This window comes from Branchiostoma belcheri, unplaced genomic scaffold (assembly GCF_001625305.1).
Source record: "Branchiostoma belcheri isolate BF01 breed outbred unplaced genomic scaffold, Haploidv18h27 scaffold25, whole genome shotgun sequence".
In the NCBI taxonomy this organism is placed as follows: Eukaryota; Metazoa; Chordata; class Leptocardii; order Amphioxiformes; family Branchiostomatidae; genus Branchiostoma; species Branchiostoma belcheri.
In genome coordinates, this window is record NW_017803854.1 from 46859 (window position 1) to 62616 (window position 15758).

At 40.3% G+C, this 15758-nt stretch overlaps 1 protein-coding gene across 1 annotated transcript; it reads left to right on the forward strand.

Annotated features, from left to right (window-relative positions):
• The first annotated feature begins 5102 nt into the window (after positions 1–5102).
• LOC109471427 (WASH complex subunit CCDC53 homolog) lies at positions 5103–10697 on the forward strand. Its single transcript, XM_019770711.1, has 7 exons — positions 5103–5683; positions 6957–7035; positions 7359–7415; positions 7768–7803; positions 8028–8166; positions 8887–9635; positions 10070–10697. Exons 1-7 carry the CDS (start codon positions 5531–5533, stop codon positions 10126–10128), a joined length of 1272 nt encoding a protein of 423 aa, XP_019626270.1. The 5' UTR covers positions 5103–5530; the 3' UTR covers positions 10129–10697.
• The last annotated feature ends 5061 nt before the right edge of the window (positions 10698–15758 follow it).

Sequence of the window (15758 nt, forward strand, 5' to 3'; positions counted from 1 at the left end):
GTTTAAATTCTAAGGGACATACGAAGGGAAGAATCAAGTTAGAGCGGAGCAAAAAATCGTAAATAACTTCGTATAGCATACATTAATAACGAAAGTTAATAACGAAAAAGAAAAATTAAAAAAAAAAAGAAAATTAAAAAAAATTAAAAAAAGAAAAATTAAAAAAAAATTAATAAAAAAAAAGAAAAATTAAAAAAAAAAAGAAAATTAAAAAAAGAAAATTATAAAAAAATTATAAAAAAAAGTTCCTCACCGGGGATCGAACTCTCAATGTCTAGACCCCGCCACGTGCACCGCCACTCGTTTAGCAACTCTACTCGTTGAGCTATCTCGTTATGTCATTGTCCAGCAGCCTAAATAACATACTATATATAGCCATCCGAGAAAATTGGGCAGGTCCGAGCGAATTATGATTGAACATGAAAGCCCGTCTTTAAAAAGAGTAAGTATCAAACGTATTGACATTCCTGAGTAAGAACAATGCAACAGGCAAACATAAAAGTGCAAACATAATAGAGAAACTTCGCCAGGACATGCAACAACGACATCTAGCGACAGGCGGCATTATTGTTGTCATTAACATAATTTATGCAATCATCGTTAGATTTTGTAGTACGATCAATAAATTAGCGCCTAAAAACTTATTTAACCGTACTTCGATCAATGGTATGTCACTAGATGAGACTACATAAAGTTACTACATAAAGTTTCTTTTTGTAAAGAACATGGATTAAAATGGCAGCAAGTCTATTGCACATCCCACAAAACGGAAAGAAGTAAACAGGTATTGCATGGCTTGCAGAGTTACCAAACTACCAAAGAAAGAAAGAAACAAAGAAGGATAGATTCCGTCTTATTACATTTCAGCGCGCATGCGCTGAAATGTAAAAAGGTCTGATACCTTTCGCGACCGTCACTGAAATGATGTTCGTCTTCTTCAAATTATCTTTTGCAACCTTAATTTGGATTTTCGCACAAACTTGTATGTTTTACCTATACCTAGTATAGTATACAAATACTGTATACGAAAGAATAAGCTCGAAATGTAAACACAGTTCCTTTCAAGAAGGTAAACATCACCTGACCAAAATAAACTATGGTGAGACGCGTATAGTCTGGCCTCTGGTTTCACCTCGAGGTCATGTGAGGTCAGCACAACACAGCTGTGGCAATACTGGCACCCATAGCTAGGAGTTAGCCTCTACCAGGCACCGCGGATCGCTGGCAAAATAGTAGAAATTGGCCGAAATAAAGGGATAGTATACCATAGAAGATCCAATTTGCGACCCAGGGGTCCAGGATCTTCTCTGGTATACTTTATTTCGACCAATTTCTACTATTTTTCCAGCGATCCGCGGTGCCTGGTAGAGGCTAGCTAGGAGAAACACCAGACTCCAGGCAGAGGTTTCGGTCGGGAAGGCTAGGAGTACGCCGCGATTTTAACCTTCCCTCCTCTCACTGCCGGAGAATTGCAGCGCTAAAAATCTTGGCCATCCCTATTAGCCACTCCAAAACCTCCTACCGACACCTTTGCTTGGAGAATAACACCAGACGAGTTGTTCACTGTGTGTAATCTCCAAGCAGACCTTTCGGTGGCTGCAAAGACAGTATCAAATTGGCCAGGCAATTGGATACTGCCGGGCTAATTTGATACTGTCTTTGCACCACTGAAAGGTCTGCACTTGAAGATTACGGCTGTGTGGCCATCCTGATTTTTGTTCCTTTCTCTCCTCTCGTAGTGATCACGTATATTGCATAGACGTTACTAGAACTGAGACTTTGGTGCTAACGACATACCATTATCAATATTAAGGAACGCTAAAGGTCTCTAGCCTGGGTGCCATCCTCCGTAGTTTTCGCCCGCTCCCTAATGTCGCTGGCTACATTAGGGAGCGGGCGAAAACTACGGAGGATTGTACCCAGGCTAGAAGGTCTTTTAAATCGGTCACAATTATCATGGTACTTTCACGATTTAATAGAAAGAGGCCGGCGGCCTGTTTAAAAGCACAGTGAGGACTCATTTTACATCAAAGGCACGATTTTGGTGACGTCTGCACGCGTTAGTGTGGGTGGGTGGGTTTGAATGTGGAGCGCCATGGATCGTTAGTACAATCATCAGTGGCCTGTAGTTAACACTATAATCACTCTTCTTATGCCGAATACAACACAGACTAAAAGTGAACTTTTTCTTTCTATTAGTATTTTTTTGCAAGATTGTTTGTGTCTCACGGTGTCAGATTTTGTCACTCCAATCTCAAACTAGAGCATATCATCAATTCATCCAGCAAGAAAAATAACATAAAGATACCTAGCCTCCGTAGCTGAACTGGGGGTTTGGTGGTCTTCGGCTTTTTTCTGCTTAGCCAACCAGGCCGGCTATGTTGTCTATATGCAGTCAGAAAATAACACATAAAAGCTCCGAAAGACCACGAAGACACCCAAACCCCCCAGTGGGAGGCTAAAAGATACCCAGGATGTTGGGATTTTCTTTTACACAACCAGTAATATCTCTCATCTGCTGACGCTTCGGTGCCTATCAGACACCTTCCTCAGAGCTTCTGAGTGGAGTTCTGCTTCTCGCTGCTATATGTAGCTGATGTAGGTGGCACTTTTGACGGCAACCCAAACCGTAGCTAACCGTCAGACATCGAATAACGGAAGCAGGTGAGAGACATTACTGGTTGTGCAAAAGAAAATCTTGATTATATCCCATGTTCTAAATATCCTATGCCCTACTAACCTGATGAAATGCGTGCGTTAGTATCAGTGGATGGGTTTGAATGACAAGTGCCCCGGGTCACCTTAATTCCACTGCGGTTAGCACGATAACTAGTTGCTTCTAGCGTCTTGTCACGAATGAAACTACAGATTGACACCGATAAAAAAATGGTCCGTTTTTTAAAATAGTCAGGATAAGGATTTCGCTTACCCTTACAAAATTAACATTCTACACACATGGCAAAAGACTCTTTTGCCATGTGTGTAGAATGTTACCGGGTAGCCTCTACCCTACCAGGCTTCGGGAGGCGGTTGAAAGAGGGCCAAATAGAGAGATAACATGCCAGCCGGTTTATACTCTTGCCGAAGCCTGGTAGAGGCTAAGAAAGAGGGCACAAGAAAAGAAATAGACATAAACCTAGATTTCACTGGATTAGGGAGGTCACAATACGCTACAGTCACGCCACAGTCATTCAAAACCCGCTCAACACACACCTGCACGGTGGAATGAATGGAGGGCGTTCTCCCCACACACACTAACCCGTACCAGCACTACGGGTACAAACATACCACTGAAGGAAGTAGTTGTTATGTATAGTATCGTGTTTCAGTTTACTGGGTCATGCCTTGCATCGTGTTTTTCTCACAATAACGCTGTCGGAATGCTTATACCCATAATAAGACAATTGGTCCTTTGTACGTGAAGTTGTTTATGTACACAGTTGAGTGACCGTCGTATCTTCCGTCGGCCAGTACAGGAGGGAGTCAAGCAGCAGTAAATCTCTTCAAAGCTATGCTGGACCCCAATCAACCTCTTCACAACCTTAAGCTTGTTCCGCCTCAACGTTCGACTGCTACAGGGAGACAGCTGACGAACAGCTTGCAGAAAGCTAGGACTCAACGTCTCAAAAAGTATTTTTTTTACACCGTGCTGTACAACACTATAAGTATAATGATAATGGTTAATCATGACAACCCACGGCCAATGTTTTAGTTTGGATGTTGATTGTTCATAGTGTGCTTGTTCAAATTGACTTGATTTTTAATCAACCCTTTGTAAAAAAAAATCGGAGCACAATTCAGGGTGCGTTTAACTGATCCCTGCTTTTGTTCGATTTGTGTCGAATAAAATAAATTAAATTAAAACAGCCAGGCAAAACATGTTTTTGTTAACGTTACATAATACTAAAGTTACTAATCGCCAGCATATATTAGGTGCCATCTCCATTCACTATGGCTAACGTAAACAACATGCCAATGAGGGTAACCGAAATCTGTACCTGGTATTTTTATCACCCCCAAAACAGCATCAACTTGAAAGTGTTTAAATTCTAAGGGACATACGAAGGGAAGAATCAAGTTAGAGCGGAGCAAAAATGACTGAGGAAAATTGGCAAAATTAGAAAGAGAATGATACCTTTTCTGTTGCTTGAAAATCACAGAACCACCCACCTCTCTCACCAATACCTAAGAAAATTAGCATATTATACTTGTGTTTACGTTTGGCGGGGTTCAAGGTCATCATGCCTTCAAGGCGCTTTCTCGCGTGTTCCATAGATCGAACGCCGAGGTTCGATCGAACGCTGTAGAATAACCCATTCTACATAGCCTCTACCAGGGTTCGGGAGGTCGCTCGTCTAGTAGAAATTCTGGTGCGACAAAATGTACTCTCCCTAGCGGACCAACTCCCTCGGCATGTTATCTCTCTACTTGGCCAATTTCTAACTCTTTCCACCCTCCTTCTGAAGTCTGGTACTCTGAGGCTACATACTACACACATGCAGGTAGCATCATTGACAGTGACACATTTTACATGCGTTTCGTACCAAAAGTGAGAGTAAAATATTGCTTACAGTGTATAAACCAGGTGTGTTGTCTTACCTGAGTCTAGACGTGGTCACTCCCAGCGACAGGTTGACAGTCAGGGCCAGTCAGGTGTGTGTTTTTACGTCTGTCGTCTTGTTTTTGACTTTAGTCCGTCACTTGTTTGAAACTTGAAACGATGGGCAGTAGGATCCATGTCGGAAAAGGGGGGGGGGTGTATTTGGTAGGAAATAATTATATTTCGAGACACTTGGATGATAATTATTTTAGTTTGTCTAAAAAAACACCACATAGTTAACAAAAAGTTTTCATTAAAATTATAGTTTTGCAGCAATGAGATATCTCAATAGGTTTGACACAAATTTTTATCTGATATTCGATGATGGACCCCTAAAATTTATGGCTCAGGCCATCAGATGACAACTTTTGTTGTTGTTTTTAGAATGAACCACTAGATTTTAGAAAGAAAATTTTAACAACATTAGCAAAGAAGTTGAGTCACATTGGGATAGTTTCCATCATAAAGTGTAACTTTTTTTTACATATTTAGTGTGTTTTTCCGGTTTTGTTTACAGCATCTATTAGCGAACAATGACCGAAAAAATGAATTAGTTATAAACAATAAAAAAACCCTACCTCTCAGAGAGGCGATTTGTGATGGTCCCCCGCCATGCACTGCGCGACGTAAACATCCAAGATGGCGGATCGACGTCGAAAAATAATGTCGCAACTTTTATTGACAGACTTTTCGGTCGGCCAACGACGTGTTAGAAGACTTCCAAGGTGATTTTCATAAGAAATGTACATCAGATAACTGTTCTCAGTGTTGTCATAATTCAGACCGTGGCCTTGAGCACGCAACAGGCGCAGAAATCGAACATTTAGAACAGACGACTTCGATTCGAACATCTTTTAGAACAGACGACTTCGAATCGAACATCTTTTAGAAAAGACGACTTCGAATCGAACGTTTAGAACAGACGACGTCATGGCTGAGTTTGATTTTCTGGAGAACCCCCGGCTGATGAGGGTCCCGACCAAGAAGTGGATCGAGAACCCGTGCGAGAGAATCCTGGTGCCGGACAGAGACTTTGTCTACATGCTGGAGATACAAGACGTGCCGGTCAGGGCGAGAGACAAGGTTTGAGATCACGTCAAATTTTCATGTGATTTGTTTTGGTGCACTGTAATTAAGGGGCGGGGCCCTTTTTCCTTTGTAAAGTTTGTTGTTTTAGTCCAACCGTTTGATATCATGAAGGCTAGATACAAGCCCTGAACGCTGTATTATTACCTTCGCCAAGAAGGTTATGTTTTCAGGGGCGTTCGTGTGTGTGTGTGTGTGTGTGTGTGTGTGTGTGTCTGTCTGTCTGTCTGTCAACACGATAACTTGAGAAGGCCTTGATGGATTGTCTTGATACTTGGTAGATGGGTAGGTCTTGATGAGACCTCAAAATGATTAGATTTTGGACCCCCTAGCGGCTTGTTATGGTACTGCAGCAGAACTTCCGGTTTTGATATCTCAAGATCCAGACATGCTATGGTGATGAAATTTGGATGGTAGGTAGCTCTTGTGCTGGGGAAGAAGTGACGTGAGTTTAGGCCCCCTAGCGGCTTGCTCTAGAACTGCAGGGGGGTTTAAAGGACAAATGTTTAAAAGAGGATAACTCAAGAACCGATTGATGGATCATCATGATTTTTGGTATGTAGGTAGCTTGAGTAATGCTTGACATAATGATATTACAATTATGCAAATATGGATGTAATTTGCATAATTAATGAGGAAATTCTATTAATCAACTGCATTCCATGATAGGAAGTTCAAGCTTGCGACATATGTTATTAACAACGAGAGAAACACAGGCAGATATCGATTATGCAAATGAAGACTTAATTTGCATAATTAATGAGAAAATGTTATAATTGCATAGTGGTAACTGCCTGGAATTTTATACTTGGGGTTTTTGAAGTTTAGTGAAGGTAAACATAATTTAACATAACTTATTCAAATAAGGACCTCATTTGCATAATATATGAGGAAATGCTATAATGGCATTCTTTGTTAAAATAAGACTGTTGGTGGAGATCATGATCAACAGATATAATTCATGCAATTGCGGATCCTATTTGCATAAACATTGTATATAAGTTCTCATTCATAAAAGCTAACATCATTTGGCGAAGGTATGAGATCGTGGAACTCTAGTTTTCTGTATGTAATTAAATACTACCAGGTATAGTAGTTATTAATGTTATACGCCCTGACAAGTGTTTCAAATTTTATTTTAAGTTAATGTCCAATTTTTTTGTATAGTTGACCACACGCGATTCACTGAAGTTTTCATGATAATCCTTTTTGATAATGACATAATGACTCACATGAAAATGACATTATGACGTATTTTCCGTTATTATAGTTTATCCACTGGAGAATGATGACGTCAGAGGAGGAGCAGACCTTCAAACTGTGTGAGCAGGAGAGGTTCTGGACTAGATGTGAGTATCATCAGAAAAATGAATCACATATTATTCATAGCATAGTACCATTTTTTTATTAAAGGGCTCTTTATATTTGACTGATCACTGTTTTTGTTAATATCATTTATTGGTAAGCATAAGAAAATTTTTGGCAGGCACTCACACAACTAGTATGAAGTTGAACTACTACCCGCTTTTTGCCTGTGATGTTACGCAGGAATTGCTCATATTGTAGTATATTTCTGTCATTCCAATAACCAGATATATTCATAACAATTGTTGAAATTTCTTGGCTTTCTGAAAATGCTGAATTATACATGGTTTCCTCCTCTGATTTCCAGCTGTCCCCTTCATGATTGGAGTGTCAGCTATAACAGCAGTCCTGTCCAGAAGGGCAAGTGAGTTTTGTCTGTTCAGCAGTTATTATGTATTTAATAGCAAGGAATTTCAGCTTGCTTTGAAGAGTGACATTGCTTCCAGCTAGTTTTTTTTAGTAAAGTTAATCGATAAATACTTAATTTTCTCAATTGCACAAGTTTTTTTCCTGACATTATTTGTTGACCACAAGCCAAACCAAAATTAGAAACTAGGGTTTTATCTAGTCTCTACCACTTGTTGCCTATAAACATCTGATGTGTGGTGTATTGACTGCTGGTGTAATTACTGATGTTGGCCAAGATAGGTGTTGTATCCTCCAAATAACATTTTCTTTTTCTGACTCAATACCCTCTTTACTTAATTCTCCTCCAGGATACAATCTGTGGCAGAAAGCTATATGCCAGTATGGTGAGTATTAAGTAAAACATTTCTGTAATCACCATTCAATATGGTCTATGTGGATTTTCAGTGACCACTCTGTGGACTATGGGTAAAGTCATACTACTATAACAATGTATATCAGGGAACATCAACAAGTGATCACATTGGCCAGGTAGTCACTTGTACATGTTTGACTGTAGATATTACAGTATCTTCCTGTAAGTTAATGCATCCATGTACATGTCCTTTAGCTGCCCTGACAGTAGGCAGAGACCTGGGCCACTTCACGTACTGGTACCTGGAACACGAGCGCTGGGCGGAACGGTTCATGCACCTGCAGGGGTCGACTTACGGGGAGGCGCTCAGGAGGAGGGACTGTCAGCTGCAGAGGTCAGGGGGCAACGGACATGACCACTTTGTTTTATAGGGGGCCTGTCTGCAGGGCTCGAAATTCATTTTTGGGAATAGGTGCACTGGTGCACCCAACCTAAAACTTTAAACAAACCTAATTACAGATCCTACTGGTCCTCTTCTGACCTTAAATTTGAAATGAGGGCTAAATTCAAAATCTTAAACAAGCACTAATAATGATAACAAAGATTAGATGTCAAGAATATCTTGTTTACTACTATACATTTGATATGTACAAAAATACCTACTGTACACTCAGAGAAAATAATTGGGTGCACAGCTCCAAATTTGGGTGCACTAAGGTGCACATGCACCCAGTACATGTACAATATGTATTTCCAGCCCTGGTCTGGTAGTCTGACTTGTGCTCCAAGCAGCATGTTTGAATATCTGGCCCCTATACAGCCCCTGACAGAGGGAGGTAGTGCTACTAACACAGGCAGAGTACAGTACATCATTTGCAGTTTTTCCAATGGTTTCTTGTATTCTGCTCAATCTTTATAGTAGCATAGCTTTTTACTGCTACATGTACCCCTAAGTTGAGCACAGTGATTTCTAACATACAAGTCATTTATAATGTCAGATGGTGGAAAGTAATGGGCATACTGTTATAGGCTACTGTATAACTGACAACGGATGATGATATATCAAAGTATCTGTGTTGCCTCTACTTATTCTGTCTATTTCCTTAATTTTCAGATGGTATCCTAATGGAGCCCCACCCATCCCCAGGCACTTACTTTACACCAGGACAGAACCCCCCTCATCCTTACCCCCACTGCGGCCCCCCTTGTCCCCTCCCCAACCCCCCAACCCCTCTCCACATTTAATCACAGCCTCGCTGAACCCTCAAGAAGAAGTGCCACAGTATCCAACGGACATTGATGAGAAATACACAGACTATTCTATTGAGTACAACTCCCCACTCTTTACATCTTCTCTGGGTGAAACGTCGGATCTTGAAGAAGAGGAAAGAACTCTAGAAGAAGAGCAAGAGGAGAATCATCCAGAAGTAACAAGTTCCTCCTCCTCCTCTTCAGATGATGATGATAAAAATGACAAATCATCATCCTCCTCGCCATCAGCATTCCCATCATCCCCTTCATCAGCCTTCCCACCATCCTCTCCAACAGCCTTCCCATCATCCTCTCCACCAGCCTTCCCATCATCCTCTTCACCAGCCTTCCCATCATCCTCCTCTCCACCAGACTTCCCATCATCCTCTCCTCCAGCCTTCCCATCATCCTCTCCACCAGACTTCCCATCATCCTCTCCTCTAGCCTTCCCATCATCCCCTGTCAGCTGGGATGAAGATGATGCAACGTGCCATAAAGATGATGCAACAAGTCATGAAGATGATGAAAGAATTCAAGGAGGAGAAAACGTGTTGCCTGATGACTCTGTTGCTGTGACAGAGGACACGGAAGAATTTATACTCCCAGACAAAGGCAAGGACAATGATACAAGACTAGCAGCTTACATTGTACTAACACATTGGCAGAACATACTGCACCTACGCGAAATCCATAATGTATTGTACATAGCATTTTGGCATAACGTCTCATATAAGTTGGTATTTGAGCATATAAGTTTTAACATCCTGTCTGTAGTTTCCAAGTGTTAACTCAGAAAAGATATCTTCTGCAACAGGCAAAATTCTAAGGCAACATTGACCAAAAATCTGACAAATACTGTGAAAAATTAGGGTTTCGTGTACATTCTGCCGACGTGCTAGTACAATATATGCTGCCAGTCTTTGTATCATCACTCAGACTAGCAGAAATGTAGTTTAACTAATGCTTCCAGACTTAAGACTGTGGATTGATTATTCAAGTGGAGGGAAGGTTTATTTATTAAAGATGTCTGTTTTTTTTCTCCACAGAAAAGAAGAGGAACATTTATGGAGACATCATAGAGGATGATATACAAGATGAGAGATAGTACTCAACACAGCTGCAGGCTGAATATTGAGAACTTTACGACTCTGACATTGTTTGTTTGAATCTATGTTTATTTATGAGAGTTTTGTTAAGTGCCTTTCCCAAGGGCACAAGATTGGTCACATGATAGAATTCGAACCCGGGGCCTCTTGGTACTGAGCCGAACATGCTACCGTTTACACCATACGACCCCCCAAGTCTGTACACTTATACAGTCACACAAGTCAGGCAGCCTAGGGCCTGTAATGGTATCTTTTACTGATTTGATGATGTCAATACAAAATTTATAATACCCTGATTTTGTGTTTCATACAGAGTAAGTTGGTCTAATGGAACTCCAAGGGTCCAATATGGCTATCCAGTTTAATTAAATGTACTGTTGATTGAAATAAACTATCCGGTTTATTGTCTGTTGCTCCCCATCTTACGAGGGTTAGACATGCTTCCACAGCTAATTGGGGCTAATTGCAGTTTGATTAAAATAAAACGGTCTTAAACTGAACGGTCTAAAAGTGACTTGCCTGCCTAAGTGTCCCTTCCCTTGCACCATTTTTGTTTCACTCCACTCACTCACTCTCACTCACTCACTCACACACTCACTCATCCACTCTCGCTCACTCACTCTCACCCACTCACTCACCCACATAAACCCACTCACTTCCCTACCCTGATATACAACCTACATGTATAGTAAACATTTGTCAACCAAAAATAACAGACAAGGTTGTTTGGGAAGAGATTTTTTTCAACATTCATCTACACATCCTCTTGTTTACACATATGTACATGTCAATATATCTATTATGTAATATTACTTTACAATATGTACAATGTAATACAGTACTCACAGTACAGTGAGCCGTACTGCTAAGATGTAAACATGAAGTCATATTTGTTCTTAATCTTGGATATATACAAGTTGGATTGTACACTGACTTTACACATCAGTGAAGCATCAGTTCCAGGTCACATGGAAAAAGTTAATTACAAAAATAGTGTCGTCATCTATAAACATGATGTTATACATTATAAGGAAATATAACATTACTGCCATAATCTCAGAAAATTACTAGTATAGATATTAGTACATTGTGCCATCATCCAAGCAAAAGTAATGGGTGAGTGTAAAAATAGATTTTGACCATTTTAACATTGTTCAAAGAAATTTCCCCCCAAAAAAGGAAAAATTTGGGTTGGGGAACAGTGGACTGGTGTTTGGAACTTGATGTTTGGGTGTGTGAGAAGAAAAAAAAAATTGAAAAGAAAATAAGTTAAAACAAAAAAGACAAGAAGTAACCAGTCCAGGAACCAGTCGCAAGTTTGGCCACTGACAATAAAAATGGAAAAGAAGGAAGAAAATGGAGAAAAGATGCTACATGAAAAATGTTTCATCACAGATGGCACATGAGGCAAACCCGCTTCAGTCGGAGAGGGCCACACAGTACATCTCCACTTCAGCCAGGGCGGTTCCAGATTGGTACAAGATCTCCCCACACAGACAGCACAGACACAAGGCCCCGCAGACTAGCCCTACCTCCCCCACTGCTCACAAGCGGACATGACTGTGGGGTCCGGGGAGGATGGGACCCATATCCCGACGTCAACTCCCCGGACTACAGAGTCATATCCGCCAGATGGTGCAGTAGGAGGAGGTAGAGGTAGTAAGCAGGGCCGAGTGTGGACCGTCTGTAGGGTTGACCCCGCCCGCCCCTTCCCCACCCAGCTGCAGTGTAGAGTACTGTCTGGTCCGGTTAACTGGAGTGGGGCTGCTGTGAGTGCTCTATCAATCTGTGTTAAAGTCCACATGTTTCATGTGACATTTAGAGATAAAATAATAATAGAAATGATAATAATAATAAAAATGTGCAATTTTGCCGATAAATTGTATTTGGGGATGATGAACTTAACTTAAGTTTTACAATTACAATTTTTGTCCTTCCCAGTGTAGGATATCAAATTTGCGGTCGTGGTGTTTTTTTTTAATGTTTGGCTTCCGAAACCAAAATGGGCATGAATGTTTTTGAAATTTCTGAAATTGTAAAGAATTACAAATTTTGTATTAAAAAGATTTGCACACTCACCCATCCTTCATTGTCGATGAGAATTAACTGACTGAGATGTGACTTACATTGTGCAGTAAGACTCTACAATGACAGTGATTATAAATGGCTGATATTTGAAAACCCATGTCTGCTATTTCTTGTTGTAGATTGAATGGTGTTTGTACATATTTGTATATAGTGTGTTTCTGTGTACTTGTCCTGTTTTTTTTTAAAAACCAATTGTAAACATTGAAATGTTCACAAAATCTAAAGTGAGCTCACTAGCTGTAAGTAACAATACATTTGTTACAGTGTAACAAATTATATCAATCACATTGGTCTACATTCATATACATTTTTCTAACAGTCTGACAAGTAAAGACTACACTGTCAAGTTTTACCTCACATGAAGCCAATGATACAGTGATTTCTTTTTTTTTTGTCTTCCCAATTTCTGTCTTTCCCAGGCATTTCACTAAACATCAGTAGCCGCTCACGTAATCGGCTGCAAACCCAGTCCAGTAGTACGGAACCTTTGGTGTGGGCTCCTCCTTGGGCTCGGTGGGCTCCTTCTTCTCCGGCTTCTCCCTCTGCTCTTTCAGAAGCTGGTACTACAAAAACAGTGTACAACAGAAATCCGTCTCAGTTCTGATCTGGTCTCACCAACGGGATTCAGGCAAATAACTAGTTTATTGCAAATACTTGCCCGAGGGCTAATTGCGGTTACAAACAACATAAGAAAGAAAATACAGTGGTATGTGAGACTATATCTATGTCTAGCATTATACTATATTCTACAACATACATCATGTACTAGTTTTACTGGGTTTGACTTCTTCATATTGTGCAGTGCACAGTTGCTGCGTACTCTGTTACCTTTATATAATATGTATGAGATCTAGTCATGGGAATTAGGATGAAACGTTACTCACCAGGTGAAGGCCTTCAACGCAGAGAGATGCGCTCGTGGTATAGATGGCCAGGTTCACCGCTGCCTTCTTCCAAACTGGAAGGAAAGTACACAAACTAATTGTAAACTCGCCTGAAACCACAATATATTGTTTCAGTGGAAGTACAGCACACATAAGAGTCTTTTGAAAGTTTCTTCCTGTATTATGAAGGACTAAGGTTTGGGTTCAATGTTGAGGTCACCAGGTGTAAGAAGTCTAAAAACCGTGTAATTCAAACTTAAGCACCTGAAAAAATTAGAGCCTCAACTGAGATAGAGATTGTTTTGACATGGGAGTACAGCTCTAAAAAAGTTCTTAACACATACAGAATTTTAGCACTTATCCCATATGACTATCGGTTCTATACTGGCCAGACAAAACAAACAAACCACAGCATAACAGGACATCTAGAAGAAGATACCATCTTACCAGGATTCACCGTGAAGGTACTGAAGTTAGCAAATGCCTGGGCAGGTGGGACGGTGCCCAAGAAGCCGCGAACGGCCATCCTGCCCAGGCTGAACATTAGGTTCTCTCCTGGGGAAGAAAGAAACAGACTTCATTCAAAACATGAATAAAAAGTTTTTTTTATTTTTTTTATTTATCCAGGAAATACCTGATGGCATTTTTTAATGGTTCCTGGGGGGAAAACCCCAACAAAATCTATTTACAAAAAGAAGTCAAGATTAACAAAGGTATCAAAAAGTTATGCAGATTACAAATTGATACAAAATCAAAGTAACTTAAAATAACATACATGATACATAAGATCATACTACCAAGATAAGAGAAACAGTATTGTATAACGTAGAACCAGGGTAGAACATATTAAAGATTGTAACAGTTTGGATGAAATAGCCATCTTCCTACGACTACATCTGATTATTCAATAAACCTATTCCCTGACATTATCAGTAGTTAAGCCGCTAAGATTATGGGGGAATGTTCTGCTGTTGATAAAGTACTAGTAATTTACGAAGCCCCCCTCCCCCACCACCGCTGCAAAGCTAGCGAGTCAATCGGGTTGTCTGCCTGTGTAGATGTGTTGACTGTGCAGTTAGTTTACTTACTGACCTCCCTAGCGTTTCTATACTTCGTTTGCTGTGCCAACAATCACGAAAGGAATTCTTTATGAATCATTATGACCTATAGAAAATTCAACTGCTCGGCAAAAAAAAAAAAATTCTGGCCCTCCCCCAAAACCACCCTTGGATTTAGTTGGAAAAAAATGCTACAGATCGCGGAATTTTCACCTAAACGTGCGGTAAAACTCCTGTAGTTACTGCTAGAAATGCCTGTGAATGTTTTAGGAACATCGTAATATCTGTAAAACTTACAGAACAGTTGTTGATTCAGCCACAGACACAAGAAGATTTCTCGGAGCTGACTGTGGCACGGTCCAACTTCCTTGGCTGTCGGAGTGCAAATGGTGGGGAAGTCTCCTGATTCGTTGCTAAGTGCGCTGCGCGGAGTCCACTTACTTTCGGGCGGGGGTGAGCATGGCAATACGGGAAATATTTTTACCACATACCGATTGTTTTGACGTTTTATAATCACATTTAGTGTTATACGTTTTTGAAAAGTATATAATTAGTTTAGTTTTGTACTATGAAGACGTTCTTTTTGAAATTTGCTAGCTGTACTGAGATCTAAGTTACCTACTGAAATGAGTGGAACGTTCTAAAATTTGCATATCCGGAGATTCCCTAGCAACGGCACGGCGGCAACCGCGAAATGTAAACACAAGCCGAAGTGTGGGAGGGGGGCAAAAATTTATGATTAATTTTAAGAATTTCACGTCACTTTCACCACAAAAAATAGTCAAGTAAAAGGAATGAAATAAAAGATAGACCGAAAAGATGAAAGCTTTGCTGTATGAAATAAAGAGAAACAATGTCTTTATTCACGTCAAGCCGTAAAGCAGTGTATTTCACTCATTTGATTGTATTTTTGCTCCTTACACTTGCGCTTTACTTTTCTTTGGAGGGGCCGGTGTTGTCTTTATTTCCACCTTGTTTTATTATCCAACCTGTTGTCCAAGATCTCTACTACCTAACCTCATGTCTGGACATCTAGCCTGTTACGTGTTACGTTGGTTTGTTGCTCTTTATTTACGATCATACCTTGACGAAAACGCAAGTGGTGTTACTTAGCAATGAAACTAAAACTAAGATATCTTTTGAGCCTGTACATCATTATGTATGATGTACAGGATATGGTTTAGATAAATCACCCGCGTTGTTTTGAGTTGCTAAACGCCATAATGTTACTCAAACGCCGCGTTTAATTGGTCTTCCGATCTCTACTGACTCTTTTGTCTTTACAATGCTACTGAGTTGCTCGCAACTTGTCAGGTTTTAGGGAATTTGACTTATGGCTTTCATTCTTTTATTTCCTTGGTCTTGAGGTGTAGGAGCTGATTTTCACCTGAGTGATGTAACGCTACTAGATATTAAACCAGCCCAAAATGCGATCGGCTGTCGAGCTATTTTGTCATAAATAAAAGGCCGGATGAAAGTCTGGGTTCTGTGGAGGAGACCTCTAGTGAACAAGGAGTGAAATGCAGCAATATTTGGGCTGCTGATACAACATGTATGAGGACTAAAAATAAGTATCTACACAAGCAAATACGGCCGCGT

What these genes read in the sequence shown, in the direction of transcription:
- LOC109471427 (XM_019770711.1), top strand. Translation starts at nt 5,531, where the DNA reads ATGGCTGAGTTTGATTTTCTGGAGAACCCCCGGCTGATGAGGGTCCCG. An exon ending in CGGTCAGGGCGAGAGACAAG is followed by an intron (nt 5,684 to 6,956) that starts GTTTGAGATCAC and finishes CCGTTATTATAG; the next exon opens with TTTATCCACTGGAGAATGAT. An exon ending in GGAGAGGTTCTGGACTAGAT is followed by an intron (nt 7,036 to 7,358) that starts GTGAGTATCATC and finishes TCTGATTTCCAG; the next exon opens with CTGTCCCCTTCATGATTGGA.